At 31.0% G+C, this 13,857-nt stretch overlaps 1 protein-coding gene and 1 pseudogene across 2 annotated transcripts; both read right to left on the bottom strand.

Annotated features, from left to right (window-relative positions):
• Nucleotides 1-1,008: 1,008 nt before the first annotated feature.
• LOC148771718 (uncharacterized) lies at nucleotides 1,009-7,346 on the bottom strand. Its single transcript, XM_088815192.1, has 5 exons — nucleotides 6,845-7,346; nucleotides 6,254-6,753; nucleotides 5,925-6,171; nucleotides 5,617-5,835; nucleotides 1,009-1,557 (listed from the first exon to the last, which is right to left on the bottom strand). The coding sequence occupies exons 3-5, from the start codon at nucleotides 6,129-6,131 to the stop codon at nucleotides 1,009-1,011; spliced, it is 975 nt and encodes a 324-aa protein (XP_088671318.1). The 5' UTR covers nucleotides 6,132-6,171; nucleotides 6,254-6,753; nucleotides 6,845-7,346.
• Nucleotides 7,347-7,467: 121 nt separating this feature from the next.
• Nucleotides 7,468-10,707, bottom strand: LOC148771717 (uncharacterized; annotated as a pseudogene). Its single transcript, XR_016030282.1, has 4 exons — nucleotides 8,480-10,707; nucleotides 8,092-8,397; nucleotides 7,947-8,016; nucleotides 7,468-7,800 (listed from the first exon to the last, which is right to left on the bottom strand). The product of XR_016030282.1 is annotated as an uncharacterized LOC148771717 (transcript).
• Nucleotides 10,708-13,857: the final 3,150 nt, after the last annotated feature.

The raw sequence follows: 13,857 nt of genomic DNA, 5'->3' as shown, positions 1-13,857 counted from the left end.
AAAGATGAGAGAACATCTGGAGTAAAATTTATTCCCCTTGACTAGAAAACAATGAAAAGTCGTGGCCTTCCAATCATTTTAATACTCCAACACGGCAGGATGATCATTGATTACGATTTCGCTCCCGCCACATTTAAATATTGCATCAATAGTACTCATCATCCTCCAAATCCAAAGCGACCTGTATGTACAAGAATACATATTAATTAGCAATAAGAAAACTAGTACGGTCATTGAGCAACATTTGCTACCTTTTTTATTCAAAAGAAAATAAAATAAAGGTTATTATTTATTAACAAAACAAGGAAAGTGAAGACGGAGAGTAGCCATATTCTTGTGTATAGTGGTCTGAAAATACTGAAAAAATAGTTGCAGCAGAATACAAGTGTTCTATAAAACATCCCTGGTGTATAAAATAAGTTTATTTATGTATTTTTCTCTATTTAGATGTTGTACAAACTAAGCATATGTTGCTACTGTGAGTTCTATAAATATATAGTAAACATATTTTGGTACCGTGAGTTCTATAAATTCTAGCCATTTTTTTTTGTTAATATCGCTAAAAGAGACGACTTTCAGTAATTTTCAAAATTGCAATTTGGTCCGTATCATAATTAAAAAAGTTAAGTCCTTAAGCCCATTTAAATGCGATAACAGTAAATCACAAGCAAACATCGCCAACAATCTCAAATGAAGAAGAAAGTTGCAATAATTAAACACTATCAAATTAAGAAAGACTGAGAAAAGAAAGAAACATACTAATGATAAGGGCCAAGCAACCGGTACTCCAATAGCATTTCCAATTGTTTGAATATGATTATAGGAGAAAATCAATCTGGCATCTTTCTTCACTGGATATTGAATGAGAACTTGGCAAAAATCAGGGCCCAAGTCTGTACCATTTGCTCTAACGTTGTCCACTTTGTCCACGATACCAGTTGCAACTATTTCATTCACATTTGCTATACTTTTCATAACAACATACGAACCACCCTGTGAACCGAGTTTTTATATAATTAGTATGTAACAAATATATACAAATAAAAAGTTATACGTTATGTTATTTCTTACCTTGATACACACTGGAACATAATTTGATCCTAATGAGCGTTGGTCGTTTGGAATGGACAATGGACTTTGAGCACCAACTTGCCCACTTGAAAGTGCTTCTGGAATATATCCAAAATTATCTTGTCCATTTGAAGTAGTATTTGGAGCATTTTCAGAACCAATTTCCTTATTTGGTGAGTTATGAGTTTCAAGTTGTTCACCAGATTGTGTATTTGCTGACAAATGATCAAATTTGGCATTCAACATGTCATATTTTTCTATTGCTTCCAAATACATTGTTTTGCACTCCATGGCCTGTCTAAGAAGTGTAGCACGACTAGATTTTTCCCCATAAACATCAAGTGGTGTCACTCCTAACCCATACATACGCAACTGCCCATCCTTATCTTTACCCATCACTTCTGCAAACAAATCATCAGAATTATGTACAACATGGTTGCCATCTAACGTCTGAGAATCTTGAGGAGCCATTGCTTTCATTTTTTCCTAAAACAAACTGAATTTTTTGTATAAAATATGCAACTCAATCAAATAAATTACGAAAAGATAAAAAATGAAGAAAGATTGTAAGATCCAGGCTTACAACTGCTTTTTTTATTTCATCAATTCAGCTCGTGTGGGATATCTTCCTAATCGGTCCCTCTACATAAATTCTATACTACTTATAAAAGTGTGAATGTTTGGGAAGGTTTCTTCCCTTTTTTGTACTTGCAAAAATGCCCTCTAAACAAGTAAATTTTTAAGGGCAGTTGAGTAATACTCCTTATTAACAATTGACAAACAATTCTAATTGATTATTGCAACTGCTACAAATACGTGTTTTATTGAATAGGTTGCAACTTTGTGTATTCCTCAAGCTTTATTCCATACATTTTAACATAAAGTCTCATTAATTAGTCCTTATTATTTAACTCTCCTACTAATCAATACTATGACTTTATGATAATCAAGATATAGAAGATGTGGCAAGTAATGTCTTAGATATAGGAAGCAAAATATTTTGAAACAAAGAATACCATAATCAATTAATTGGATCACGAATTTCACAACAAGGTAAGTTTAGTCTCGCCAAAACTAACTCATCATTGTAGTTTTTTGGACTTTTTTTTAATTGATTAATGATGCCATTAATTAGTCATATTTAGGTTTTGATATACAATCTCGTGGAGCATTTCAATGATTTGAAAAGAATGTGAATTGGTATTATAAAACATGCAAAGATTGATTGTTATTTTATATTTAACTGGATTGTGGAATTCATTAGAAAATTCTTTGTATTGTTATGTATTTTTTGAGATTTGAATTTTTTTTTTTGGAGTAGAGAAGAATTTTGGGCACAATTTTCTTTCTCTTCAAAATATTTTAGAAAAATATTTTTTACTAAACAGATAATAGAGGGAGAATTACACTTTTGGTCCCTCATGTTTGGTCCGATTTCACTTTGGTCCCCTTGTTCCAAAGTGAACAAAGTTCACCTCCAAGTTTCAATTTTAAACACTTTTGGTCCCCGCCGTTACATATCTGTTAACAAGTAACGGGAAACACTATTTTGGGGGTGAAAATTGAAATTTTAAAAGTTTTTGGGGCTGAAAATAATTATAAATTCAAAATAGATTACTTATAATTTTTAATAATAATGAAACAAATTAATGAAAAAAATTAATTTTTAATATACTTAATATTTTTATGATTATTTTTTTAATAATAAAAAAATTAACTAAACAAATTATTTTAATCATAATTAATATTATTTTTAATTATACTACTTATGATAAAATAATTAATAACAAAAATAAATAAATTAACTAAACAAATTATTTTTAATTATACTTAATATTAATATTATTATAGTTGTACTACTTATACTTAATTTTTTAATAATAAAAAAATAAGTTAACTAAAGAAGTTATTTTTAATTATACTTAATATTATTCTTAATTATACAACTTATAATAAAAAATCAATAATAAAAAAAAACAAAAATTAGCTAAACAAGTCATTTATAATTATACTTAATATTATTATAATTATACTACCTATAATTAATTTTTTAATAATAAAAAATAAATTAACTAAATAACTTATTGTGCATTATACTTAATATTAGTTTTCATTATACTACTTATGATTATTTTTTAATAATAAAAAAAGAAATTAACTAAATAAATTTCATTATACTTAATATTATTAAAAATTTAATTATAAGTAGTCTATTTCAAATTTCTAATTATTTTTCAGCCTCAAAAAAAGAAAATTCTAATTTTCGCCCCAAAATAGTGTTTTCCGTTACTTGCTAACGGACATGTAACGGCGGGGACCAAAAGTGTTTAAAATTGAAACTTGGAGGTGAACTTTGTTCACTTTAAAACAAGGGGGACCAAAAGTTAGATCGGGCCAAACATGGGGAACCAAAAGTGTAATTCTCCCGATAATAGATGTATGCACACTCTATAATTATATATTATATATTTTATTTTTATTAATAGATTTATAATATTATTATTTTTAATATGCAAAACAAAGATTTTTATAATTAAATTTGTACAAAAATTAAAATACAACATAATTTATACATAATCTTTTATAAAATTATAAATGAATATAAAAATAATATAATCGCTCCATTTTTTTCAAATTCCAATCATATGAAACTATATATAAATATTTTGATAATTAGAAAAGACAATATAATAATATATATTATTTACACACACAGTCATTCAACGTTTTTTTTTTCTTTTTTTCTTTTTGCATTGGACCAAAACAATGTTGATATCAATGATAAAGAAAAGGATAACCGCTGAAAAACGAGTATGTATAATATAATGTTTTGTAACGAGAAAAATACATTTCATCCCTCAAGTTTGCACCGATTCCACATTTTGTCCCTCATATTGACAACAAACAGATTTGGTCCCTCATATTTTCAAAATGAAACACTTTTAGTCATTTCTGCTAATTTTCAGTTAAAATTAACGGAATCAAGCATGTGCCCATCACTGCCTTAACTATCGGACTAACAGTAAATTGACGGAAATGACGAAAAGTGTTAAATTACTGAAACATGAGGTATCAAATGTGTTTTTTTTTTTTTTTTTTTTTTTTTTTTGTGAACATGGGAGACCAAATATGAAATCGGTGTAAACTTGAAGGATGAAAACTATAATTTATCGTGTTTTATAAATATTAAATATGAGAAACGAGATAAGTACAACTTTGTCCCTTATATTAGTCACAACTTCGTATTTGGTCCCCATATTCACAAAAGACACATTTCAATCCATTAAGTTACCATATTACTACGTTGTTGGTCATCTGGGTCAATTACGCATTAGTGGCTAACATAACCCCACACATGTTGGGCACGTGGGTGCCCCATTTCATCAAATTAAGGCAAAATCATCAATGGACTGAAAGTGTTTTTTTTAGAACAAGAGGGACCAAATATATTTTAATTATGTATGAGGGACAAGAGTATATTTTTTCTGTCCTATAATTTATAATCAAATTCCGTTAACTACTAACAATCTACAAAAAGAGATGACCAAATGTGTCATAATGTGGTAAACGGAGGGACCAAAAGTGTTCTTTTAGCAAGTGGGTCTAAAAGTATTTCAATGATAAACACGAGGGACCAAAAATGTACTTTTTCTATTGTGAAATAATGAACATCATGGCAAAGAAAGGCGCAAAGCAATGTTGTCTAAAATAAAATAAAATAACACAAAAAAAGGAACAAAACTTATTAGTAAGATACAAAATTAGTATGAATTTCTATATTAGTTTAATATTAAATAAAATTTGATTCTAATACGGACACAAAATTCAATGGAACAACATAACTACACATTCTGGATATATAATATTATTTCCATACAATACAAAATTTAGAATGAATTGGAAATTTAATACGACACGTGCAACGCACGTGCACTTTTCTAGTCATTCAAAACATGCATATTAACCATAAACAAGATAATAATATTAAATGAACGTTGAAAATATTACCATTCTTACTTTCACCATCGCGAGACTGTTTCTGAATTATTTGCATATTTAAGTACGAGATAAATGGCGTGAAAAATAAACAATTAGTTACAAAGAAAAACTAATACTCATTTATTTACAAAGAGAAACTTAGTAAATATTTGTCAAAGTAAAATATTCCTCCAAGAACTGTTGTTCCCTGTTTCTAATTTTTACTTCATCAATTATATTGAAACGTAAAATAAATTGATATTTACACTTCAAATACTATTTGGTATGAATTTAAACATCAAAGAACATTTAGTTTTCTTTCTTTCATAATGAACATGTAATAAAATAATCCAATAAAATATACATGTTCTTATTGGGGAAATTATATGACATCATAACTCAAGAATGGATGAAGACCGAACTTCTAGCCCTATAGTCCTGAAGAACTTAGAAAATGCAGTAAAATACATTGCAAGATAAACGATGATAAAACATACATTGAAATGTAAATGACGCCACTAATATATTTCAAAAAAATAGGAATACCATTATTTATGAATTTAAGTGATATGAATCTCGTACCTTCGACTTATAAGACATCCAATATTGTACTAGAGACTTATATTGATCTTCATTGACTCTTTCCGGTATTTCACTCATTTGTTGATCAATAGAAATGTCCGGATTGAAATTCAAACTCTTTACAAAACTTTTCCAGTTTCTCCATTTTTTGTTTATGGACCTTAATATGTATGATTCATGTCCCGGTGGCAATTGAAATCTTGCCTATAGATATAAAACAGGAATTAACAAGACACATATTAACATTTTAATGAGATATATATTAGCACTATTTGAAAAAATAGAGTAATTACCTTCACAATCCTAAGCACTTCTTCCTTATAAGAGTAGGGCATTACTCTCCAGTCTTTACAGTTAAGTGGAGAATATCGTCCGTTCCTAGCAATTGTACCTAAAAAATGAGACAAAGTGCTACTATTGCCCTGATCTTTTGGTTGTCCAAGATTGTTGAATGAAACGACCACAAGTTCATCTGGTTGTTGTCCCCAAACTTTAGGCATACAAGTAGCACCTCTTACCCTCTTTTTTTATTGCCAACTGCTGTAGTTAAGAATGTATTACTTCTCAACGTAAAAATTACTAGAACTAGATATTAGGGTATGATGTAGAAGATATTTCTCACCAATCTCGATAACATTGTCAGTAGAATCACCGATATCAGATATATCATTACTTGCGTCATAAGCAGCCACATTACGGATTGAATTAGACGGAGTAGTTGCATTGGGCTGATTTGGATTCGTAAAAGGCTGACCTGCAAGTTAAAATAATTAATTTAGAGCAATAAGCAATATAATTAACTAGTGAAAATGTGAAATATAATTAACTCAATTTTGAGATTATGATGTGATACAAATTTAAACTAGAAGGCTGCTCTAACTGCAATGTTAAGTGTTGATTTAGGACGATTTGTACTCACAGCAAGCTGACCTACAACTTATAATAAATCATTTAATTTAATAAGCAAATTTTTAAAAAATAAGACTTAAAAATTAAAATTTAGGAACATAATTAAATTTATTTTGAGATTACGGTTACGAGAAATATTTAAATTAGGAGGCTGGTCAGGCTGCAGAACAGTTGCTTTAGGTTGCATTGAACTCCCACGAATTTGACATGTACCTGAAAAAAAAAAAAATTACATGAACAACACCAATATGATCATCTAGTAAAACTTCAAAAAAAAAATTAGAAATATGATTTTGAAACTTACGATTATGACAAATATCTAAATTAGAAATTTGGTTCGGCCGCTCAAAAACTTCACAGGTTACACGCTTGCTACCAGTCCTATTCTTCGGAGGCATGATCTGTGAAAATGAAAGAGACTAAAAATATGTTAGACCCTTATATATATTAGTAATTAAAGAGATTTTTATCACCAGAAAATATAACTCACCAGAAACTTAGGATGACCTCTATATTTAATATAAACAGAGTTCCAATAAGAAAATAGTGCGGAAAAAACACAAATAAGCATATATTAGCAATTCGAAAGCAGAAAAAGAACTCTAAATTGTAGTCAAACACAAGTTCATTAAAGTAAATAATTCTCAAAACATAATTCCCTCTACGTCTTCCCTAATCCAAACATGTTCATTTTCATCATTTGGTTGCGCATCACTATTATTAATGCCATGAAGTGCATCTATTTCTGAACTCAAGACATTATCCATATCAAACAAATCTCTAGCTTTTGTCTTCACAACAACACACCACCCTTTATCGATCGGGTCTTCCACATAAAAAAACTTGTTGTGCTTGGCTTGCTAAAATGAAAGGCTCACTATGTTGCCGTGCTTGAGAAAAATTGACCAACGTAAAACCATATTCATCTTTCTTTATTGCCCTTCCAGCGGAGACCCAATCACAATCAAACACTACGACTCTTTTACTATCAAGATATTCCAATTCAATTATATCTTTTAATCTACCATAGTAAGTGAAATCTCCAACAACTGGATTGTTGCCACTCCTACTAACAAAACTACTAGTTTGTGCAGTGACAACTACCCCACTATTTTGTGTCTTTCTTTTTATTTTCAAAACTTTTCACGTGAAACCGGAAACCATTGATAAGAAACCCCCGATACCGCTTTCCAGCAGGATTAGGCCCTCGAGCTAAGGCCCTAAATTCTTTTGAAACTTCATTTCCTGTAAGATGCATTCCTTCAACGTGTAGGAAGTAATTTAGCATATTAAAAAATGTATTAAAATTAATATTAAATAACTAAGAATTAAATAAAAGAAAATACGTTTGACACATTAACTTACATAATTATATACCCAACTTACATTAACTTACATTAACTTACATAATTAATTCTTTCGATGTCGATTTTATTAAGACGAGGATTTGCAGCTGTAACTATAGCTTTGTGTTCTCTGCGAAAAACTTAAAGATGATAAGATTATGTGATTAAACAGGTAAGTCAAAAAAATTCAATAAAATTATCTTACTCAATGAGCGACTCCATTTCACTGCAATTGAACAAAACATATTGATGTGCCCTGGTAGTTATTTCCTTATCAATAACTATGCAATCTTGTTTCCCAATACGACTACCAGGATTTGAGAAGATGGAAAGTTCTACGATGCTCTCCCCACAAGCATCGTCATTTCTATGAACTTTGTTAAATTTAGTTTCGACATCCTCTAAGTATCTTAAACAAAAATTTAAGCATTCGTCCATCAAATATGCTTCAACAATGGAACCCTCAGGACGACTTCGATTTCGCATGTATGATTTCAATGTAGACAAATACCTTACATTAAAATATTTAAATATATTAAATTTACCTTGTATATTTCAAATAAAGCTGAACAAACATAAATAAATGAAAATACATTTCAATAGGATACATCCAACGATATTGCACAGGTCCTCCGAGTCGAGCCTCATATGCCAAATGAATGGATAAATGAATCATTACATCAAAAAAAGATGGAGGGAATATTTTTTCTAACTCACAAAGAGTTTTGGAAATTTGTATTTCTAAACGAATTAAATCGTGAGGATTAAGAACTGTGGCACAAATATCTCTAAAAAAGGTATACAAGTTAATCAGAGGTGTCCGAACATGTTTTGGTAAAACTTTACGCAAAACAATTGGAAGCAATTGTTGCATTAAAATGTGATTGTCGTGACTTTTTAGACGATAAAGTTTTAGTGGCTTAGCTCTCACACGCCTAGAAATATTGGAAGCGTACCCATCTGGAAGTTTAACTTTCTGAAGGATATCACAAAATATATCATTCTCGTTTTTGCTCATTGAAAAACATGCTGCCAGCAAGTATTTTCTACAAGATTGAAGAATAGTAGGGTGAAGTGCATGTCTTATCCCCATATCTTTCAAATCAAGACGAGAGTTTTCATGATCTTTTTTCTTCCCTTCCAAATTCAATAAAGTCCCAAGCACATTATCGCAAATATTTTTCTCATTATGCATTACATCTAAGTTGTGACGCAATATCATATCTTTCCAATATGGCAAGTCAAAGAAAATACTTTTTTTTTTTCCAATTATAAGGAAGAGTTGGATTATCATTCACTTTCTTTCCGAACTTCACATTTAATCCGCTTAAGTCCTCCAATATCTTGTCTCCACTTAAAGGTATAGGTGGTCCACCATATTCTTTTTTTCCATCAAAAAAGTTATCATCATGTCGAAAAGGATGATTATAGTCCAAAAATCTTCGATGACCCATGTAGCACTGTTTTCGACTTTTGTACAAGTATTTAGATCATGTATCTTTATGGCACAATGGGCAAGTTATTTCCCTTTTTGTACTCCATCCAGATAAATTGGCATAAACAGGAAAATTATTTATGCTCCACAATAAAGCTGCACACATTTTAAAATTTTGCTTCCTCGATGCATCGTATGTTTCAACTCCATTCCATAATTCTTTCAATTCATCTACAAAAGGTTGCAAATACACATCGATGTTATTGCGAGGAGATGATGACCAGGTATGACTAAACTTAAAAACAAATATGGCTCTTTCATACACATCCATGGCGGGATGTTATATGGGGTGACTATGACTGGCCATGTACTATGAGTGACACTCAAAGTCTTAAATGGACTAAATCCGTCACCAGCTACACCAAGTCTCACATTTCTTGAATCTTTTGCAAATTTATGATGTTGGCGATCAAAAGCATGCCAAACAGGAGAACCACTAGGGTGTCTCATGCATCCATCCTTAGTGCATTCCTCTTTGTGCCATCTCATGAAATATGTTGTTTTAGATGACATGAATAGTCTTTGAAGCCTCGGTTTAAGAGGAAAATACCTCAATACCTTAGCCGGAATTCTTTTAAGTTTCATAGATGAATCTTCATCCTCAACTACATCATTTTCTTCTTGTTTATACCTTGACGTGTTGCAAATATGACAAAATGTGTAATTTTCACGATCTTTCCAGTACAACATACAATCATTAGGACAAGAATCAATTTTGATACAAGTGAGTCCTAATGCTTCGATAATCTTTTGTACTTCATAGTAAGACATGGGTAACGACTCAGTCGTATTCGGAAAACCCTCTTTCAACAACTCAAGAAGCATTGTAAGTGATTTGTTAGACTATTTACCCATGCATTTTAAGTGAAACAGCCGTATAATAAATGAAAGTTTTGAGAACTTCTTACACCCTGGATATAATTCTTGTTGAGCATCATCTAATAAATTATAAAAAGTCTTAGCATGTTCATTAGGTTCTTCTCTCGTACTTGTATCTGAATCTTTAAACCCAAACGCATCATGTATCAAACCATCCATATCATCTAAATTTTCAAAATCATCGGAATTTTCAAATACAGTTTGACTAGATGAGTTATCTTCCCCATGAATAACCCAATGTGTATAACCTTTTATAAAGCCATCAACCAAAAGATGCTCCTTCGTTGTCTCCCTATTTTCCCATTTTACATTGTTACAATACTTGCATGGACATATGATCTTACCATTAAGGCATACACTAGAAAAAGCCAAGTCAAGAAATTGATTTAACCCGTTTTTATACTCTTTCATTGATCGTGGTTTATTCATCTAACTCTTATCTATTATGATCCTACTAAAATAAAATACAACACATGGATAATTAAACATGTGAAATAAGGAACAAACCTAGTTCTATATATTCTTAGGAAATAAAAATCAATACTAACCTTTCAAAAGATACTCAAGATGATCTTAAATGAGCAATAACTTCACTTGAATTGAAATGTTTGCCTGAATTAACCACAAATCATTCAATTTCACATCAACAAAAAATTATATACAAAAATTTTGGAATTAAATAATTGCAAATAAAAAGATTATAAGGCACAAAACTTTTTGGGTTCTTGTTAAAAGTCAGAACTTTCATAATCATAGAATAAAGTATATTAGCAACTAAAACACTAAAAAGTTGGGGAACTAAAAGCAAAATTAGTATAAGTGCGCAACACAAAAAAACGTACAAGTATAACAAATACAGAAAAAAGGTGATAATCAAAGATAGAAGTACTTAACAAAGGGAGTTGGGACTAGATTACTACTAAAAGATTAGTGAAATTTATGTTGTTATCTTCTTAATTTCAATACAAGTTACTGGCAACTAAAACAATAAAATTCTAATATATATATATATATATACATCATTCCAAAAATCAATTTGACATTCTACGGTAAATTCATTACTTGCAAAGATCTTCTTCCATAACTAATCGCCCTAAAAATATTAAATCTCACAGTGTTTGACAGACAAATATTGAATCTTATGAAAATAATTATTAGGCCTTTCTTATTGAATCTTATCAAAATATTGAAGGAAAAAAAACCGTAACAAAGATTTTTTACTAAAACTCTACATCATAAGAATACATATTGAATTTTAGAATCATAAATCAAGGGTTAGGGCTTAAATATTTACGATAAGGGTGATAATTTTTCGTCCTCTTTAATTTGTGCTTCCAGAATTAATCTCCGTACATAAAGAAAAAACAAGAAATTACCTTCTCTCCAAGAAACAATCTTCTGCTTCCAATTGATAACTCGCTGCGTATATAGTAGGATTTGAGAATTTGGCAGCCCTAAAAACTATGAAGAGAGGAGATTACCTTCAATCGGGGCCTTTTGTTCTTCTTCAATAGACAACAATGGCCCTTTACCTTGTAATTGAAAAAAAAAAACAGAGAAAAGAACCAAAAATTACCTTCAATTGATGTCTCAAGGAATTGATTTTTCTATTTCTCTATGGAGAAGACTAAAGTTTGGTTACGGTGGGAAAATGTCAAGATGGGTTTAGGGGAAAATAATGAAATAGAAAAAAAGAAAAGAAAAAAGGGAACCGCCAAGAGTAAAAATTTTCCCGCTAAATATTCATTGTGCTAGTTCCCATATATAAATTTAAAATACCAAATTAATATATTAAATGTCCGGTTTTTTTTTTATAATATATTTTATTTGAGACATTTAAAAATAAGTGTTTCGAAATTTACATTGGCTGTGAATAATTGAATGCTTTACAATATAACAATTAGATATGTAATATATTAATTATCTCAATATATAATATTCAGGAGATTTAAAAACAAATGACTCTAAATTTGTGATATAAGTGCCTCTAGAAATTTAACAAATGGAAGATAATTACCAATTGCCCTAACATATTATATTTGAGGCATTTACGAAAAAATGTCTCCAACAAAGTGTCCTAATACCATATTTTGTTGTAGTGGAACGATTCCCATAGGTGGATCTACCAAGGTCCACACCTTGTTGGAGTACATAGAGTCCATTTCGGATTTCATAGCAGTTAGCCAATGTCCAATGTCCGCATCCGATACGGCCTCATTGTATGTTCTTGGATCTTGTCCAAGATAAACATCATCTTCATCATTTTCGAGGAGGAATAACCTATCCGGAAATTTCCGAACTCTTTTGGATCTATGCACCGTAGGTTCAGGAGGTATATTAGTGGAATGTTGTATTTGTTCGATTACTTGTTCTTGCGCTTGAACTTCACTTTGCGGTTCTTGAACTACTTCAAGTTCTATCATGCGGCATTTTCTATCGGATAAACTCCCTTTCCAAAAAGGTGGCATTTCTTGAAACAAACGTTTTTGCTTCCTTGACATAATAGAATTCGTATCCCATTGAGTCTTCAGGATACCCCACAAAGTAGCACAAGTCGGATTTACTATCCAACTTATCTCCCACTTATCGCTTCACATAAGCGGGACAACCCCATATCCTAATATGTTTGAAGTTGGGTTTCCGGGAATGCCAAACTTCATAAGGTGTGGATTTAACTGCTTTGGTGTTAACTCTACTCAACAAATACGCGGCAGTGCGAAGTGCATGACCCCACAAGTATGCCGGTAAGTTCGAGAACCCCATCATTGATCGAACCATATCTAATAAAGTTCTATTCTGACGTTCGAAAACTCCATTAAGTTGAGGAGTTCCAGGTGGAGTCCACTGAGATTGTATTCCATTCTGTTTTAGATAGTCAATGAACTCGATGCTCAAGTATTCTCCACCACGATCGGATCGTAGCTTCTTAATACTTCGCCCGAGCTGCTTCTCTACTTCATGTCTAAAATCTTTGAACTTTTCAAATGTTTCGGACTTGTACTTCATCAAGTACACATACCCATACCTAAAATAATCGTCGGTAAAGTTAGCGAAGTAGTTGTATCCACCCTTCGCACTAACACTTAGTGGACCACATACGTTTGTATGGATCGAATCCAAAAGACGCTCGGCTCGTTCCATTTTCCCTTTGTAGGGTGACTTGGTCATTTTCCCTTTAAGGCAAGATTCACAATTTTGTAGTGATTTCACGTCCTCCAAAGAGAACAATCCTTCACTAACAAAATCGTTCATCCTTCTTAAAGAAACATGACCTAATCTTGCGTGTCAAAGTTGTGCGGGGTTTTGATCTATCTCCTTACGTTTTGCTGATATTACATTAATAGGTATTTCATTTGGATTTAGTTCATACAAGTTGTTTAATAGTCATCCCTTGCAAATCAAATTTTCATTCTTTTGTATAATGCAAATCGAATTTCCAAAAACAAAAGTAAAACCTTGAATATCTAATACAAGAATAGAAATAAGGTTTGTAATGGGAGACGAAACAAATTAACAATCGCTCAAAACAATAGGAAAACTAGAATCCAAAACATTTAAGTAAATCGTGCCAATGGCTTCAGCAACAACTCTTGCTCC

This window comes from Erythranthe guttata, chromosome 3 (assembly GCF_056151865.1).
Source record: "Erythranthe guttata isolate IM_541 chromosome 3, IM_541, whole genome shotgun sequence".
NCBI lineage: Eukaryota > Viridiplantae > Streptophyta > Magnoliopsida > Lamiales > Phrymaceae > Erythranthe > Erythranthe guttata.
This window is presented reverse-complemented; position numbering and strand designations above follow the sequence as displayed.

Bases quoted from the DNA above. Each gene is read 5' to 3' on its own strand.
- LOC148771718 (XM_088815192.1), bottom strand. From the start codon at position 6,131: ATGCCTAAAGTTTGGGGACAACAACCAGATGAACTTGTGGTCGTTTCA. The intron at 5,836-5,924 runs GTAATTACTCTA...TTATATCTATAG, and splicing joins AAGTGCTTAGGATTGTGAAG to GCAAGATTTCAATTGCCACC. The intron at 1,558-5,616 runs CACTTAAATTCA...AGTTTGTTTTAG, and splicing joins CGAAGGTACGAGATTCATAT to GAAAAAATGAAAGCAATGGC.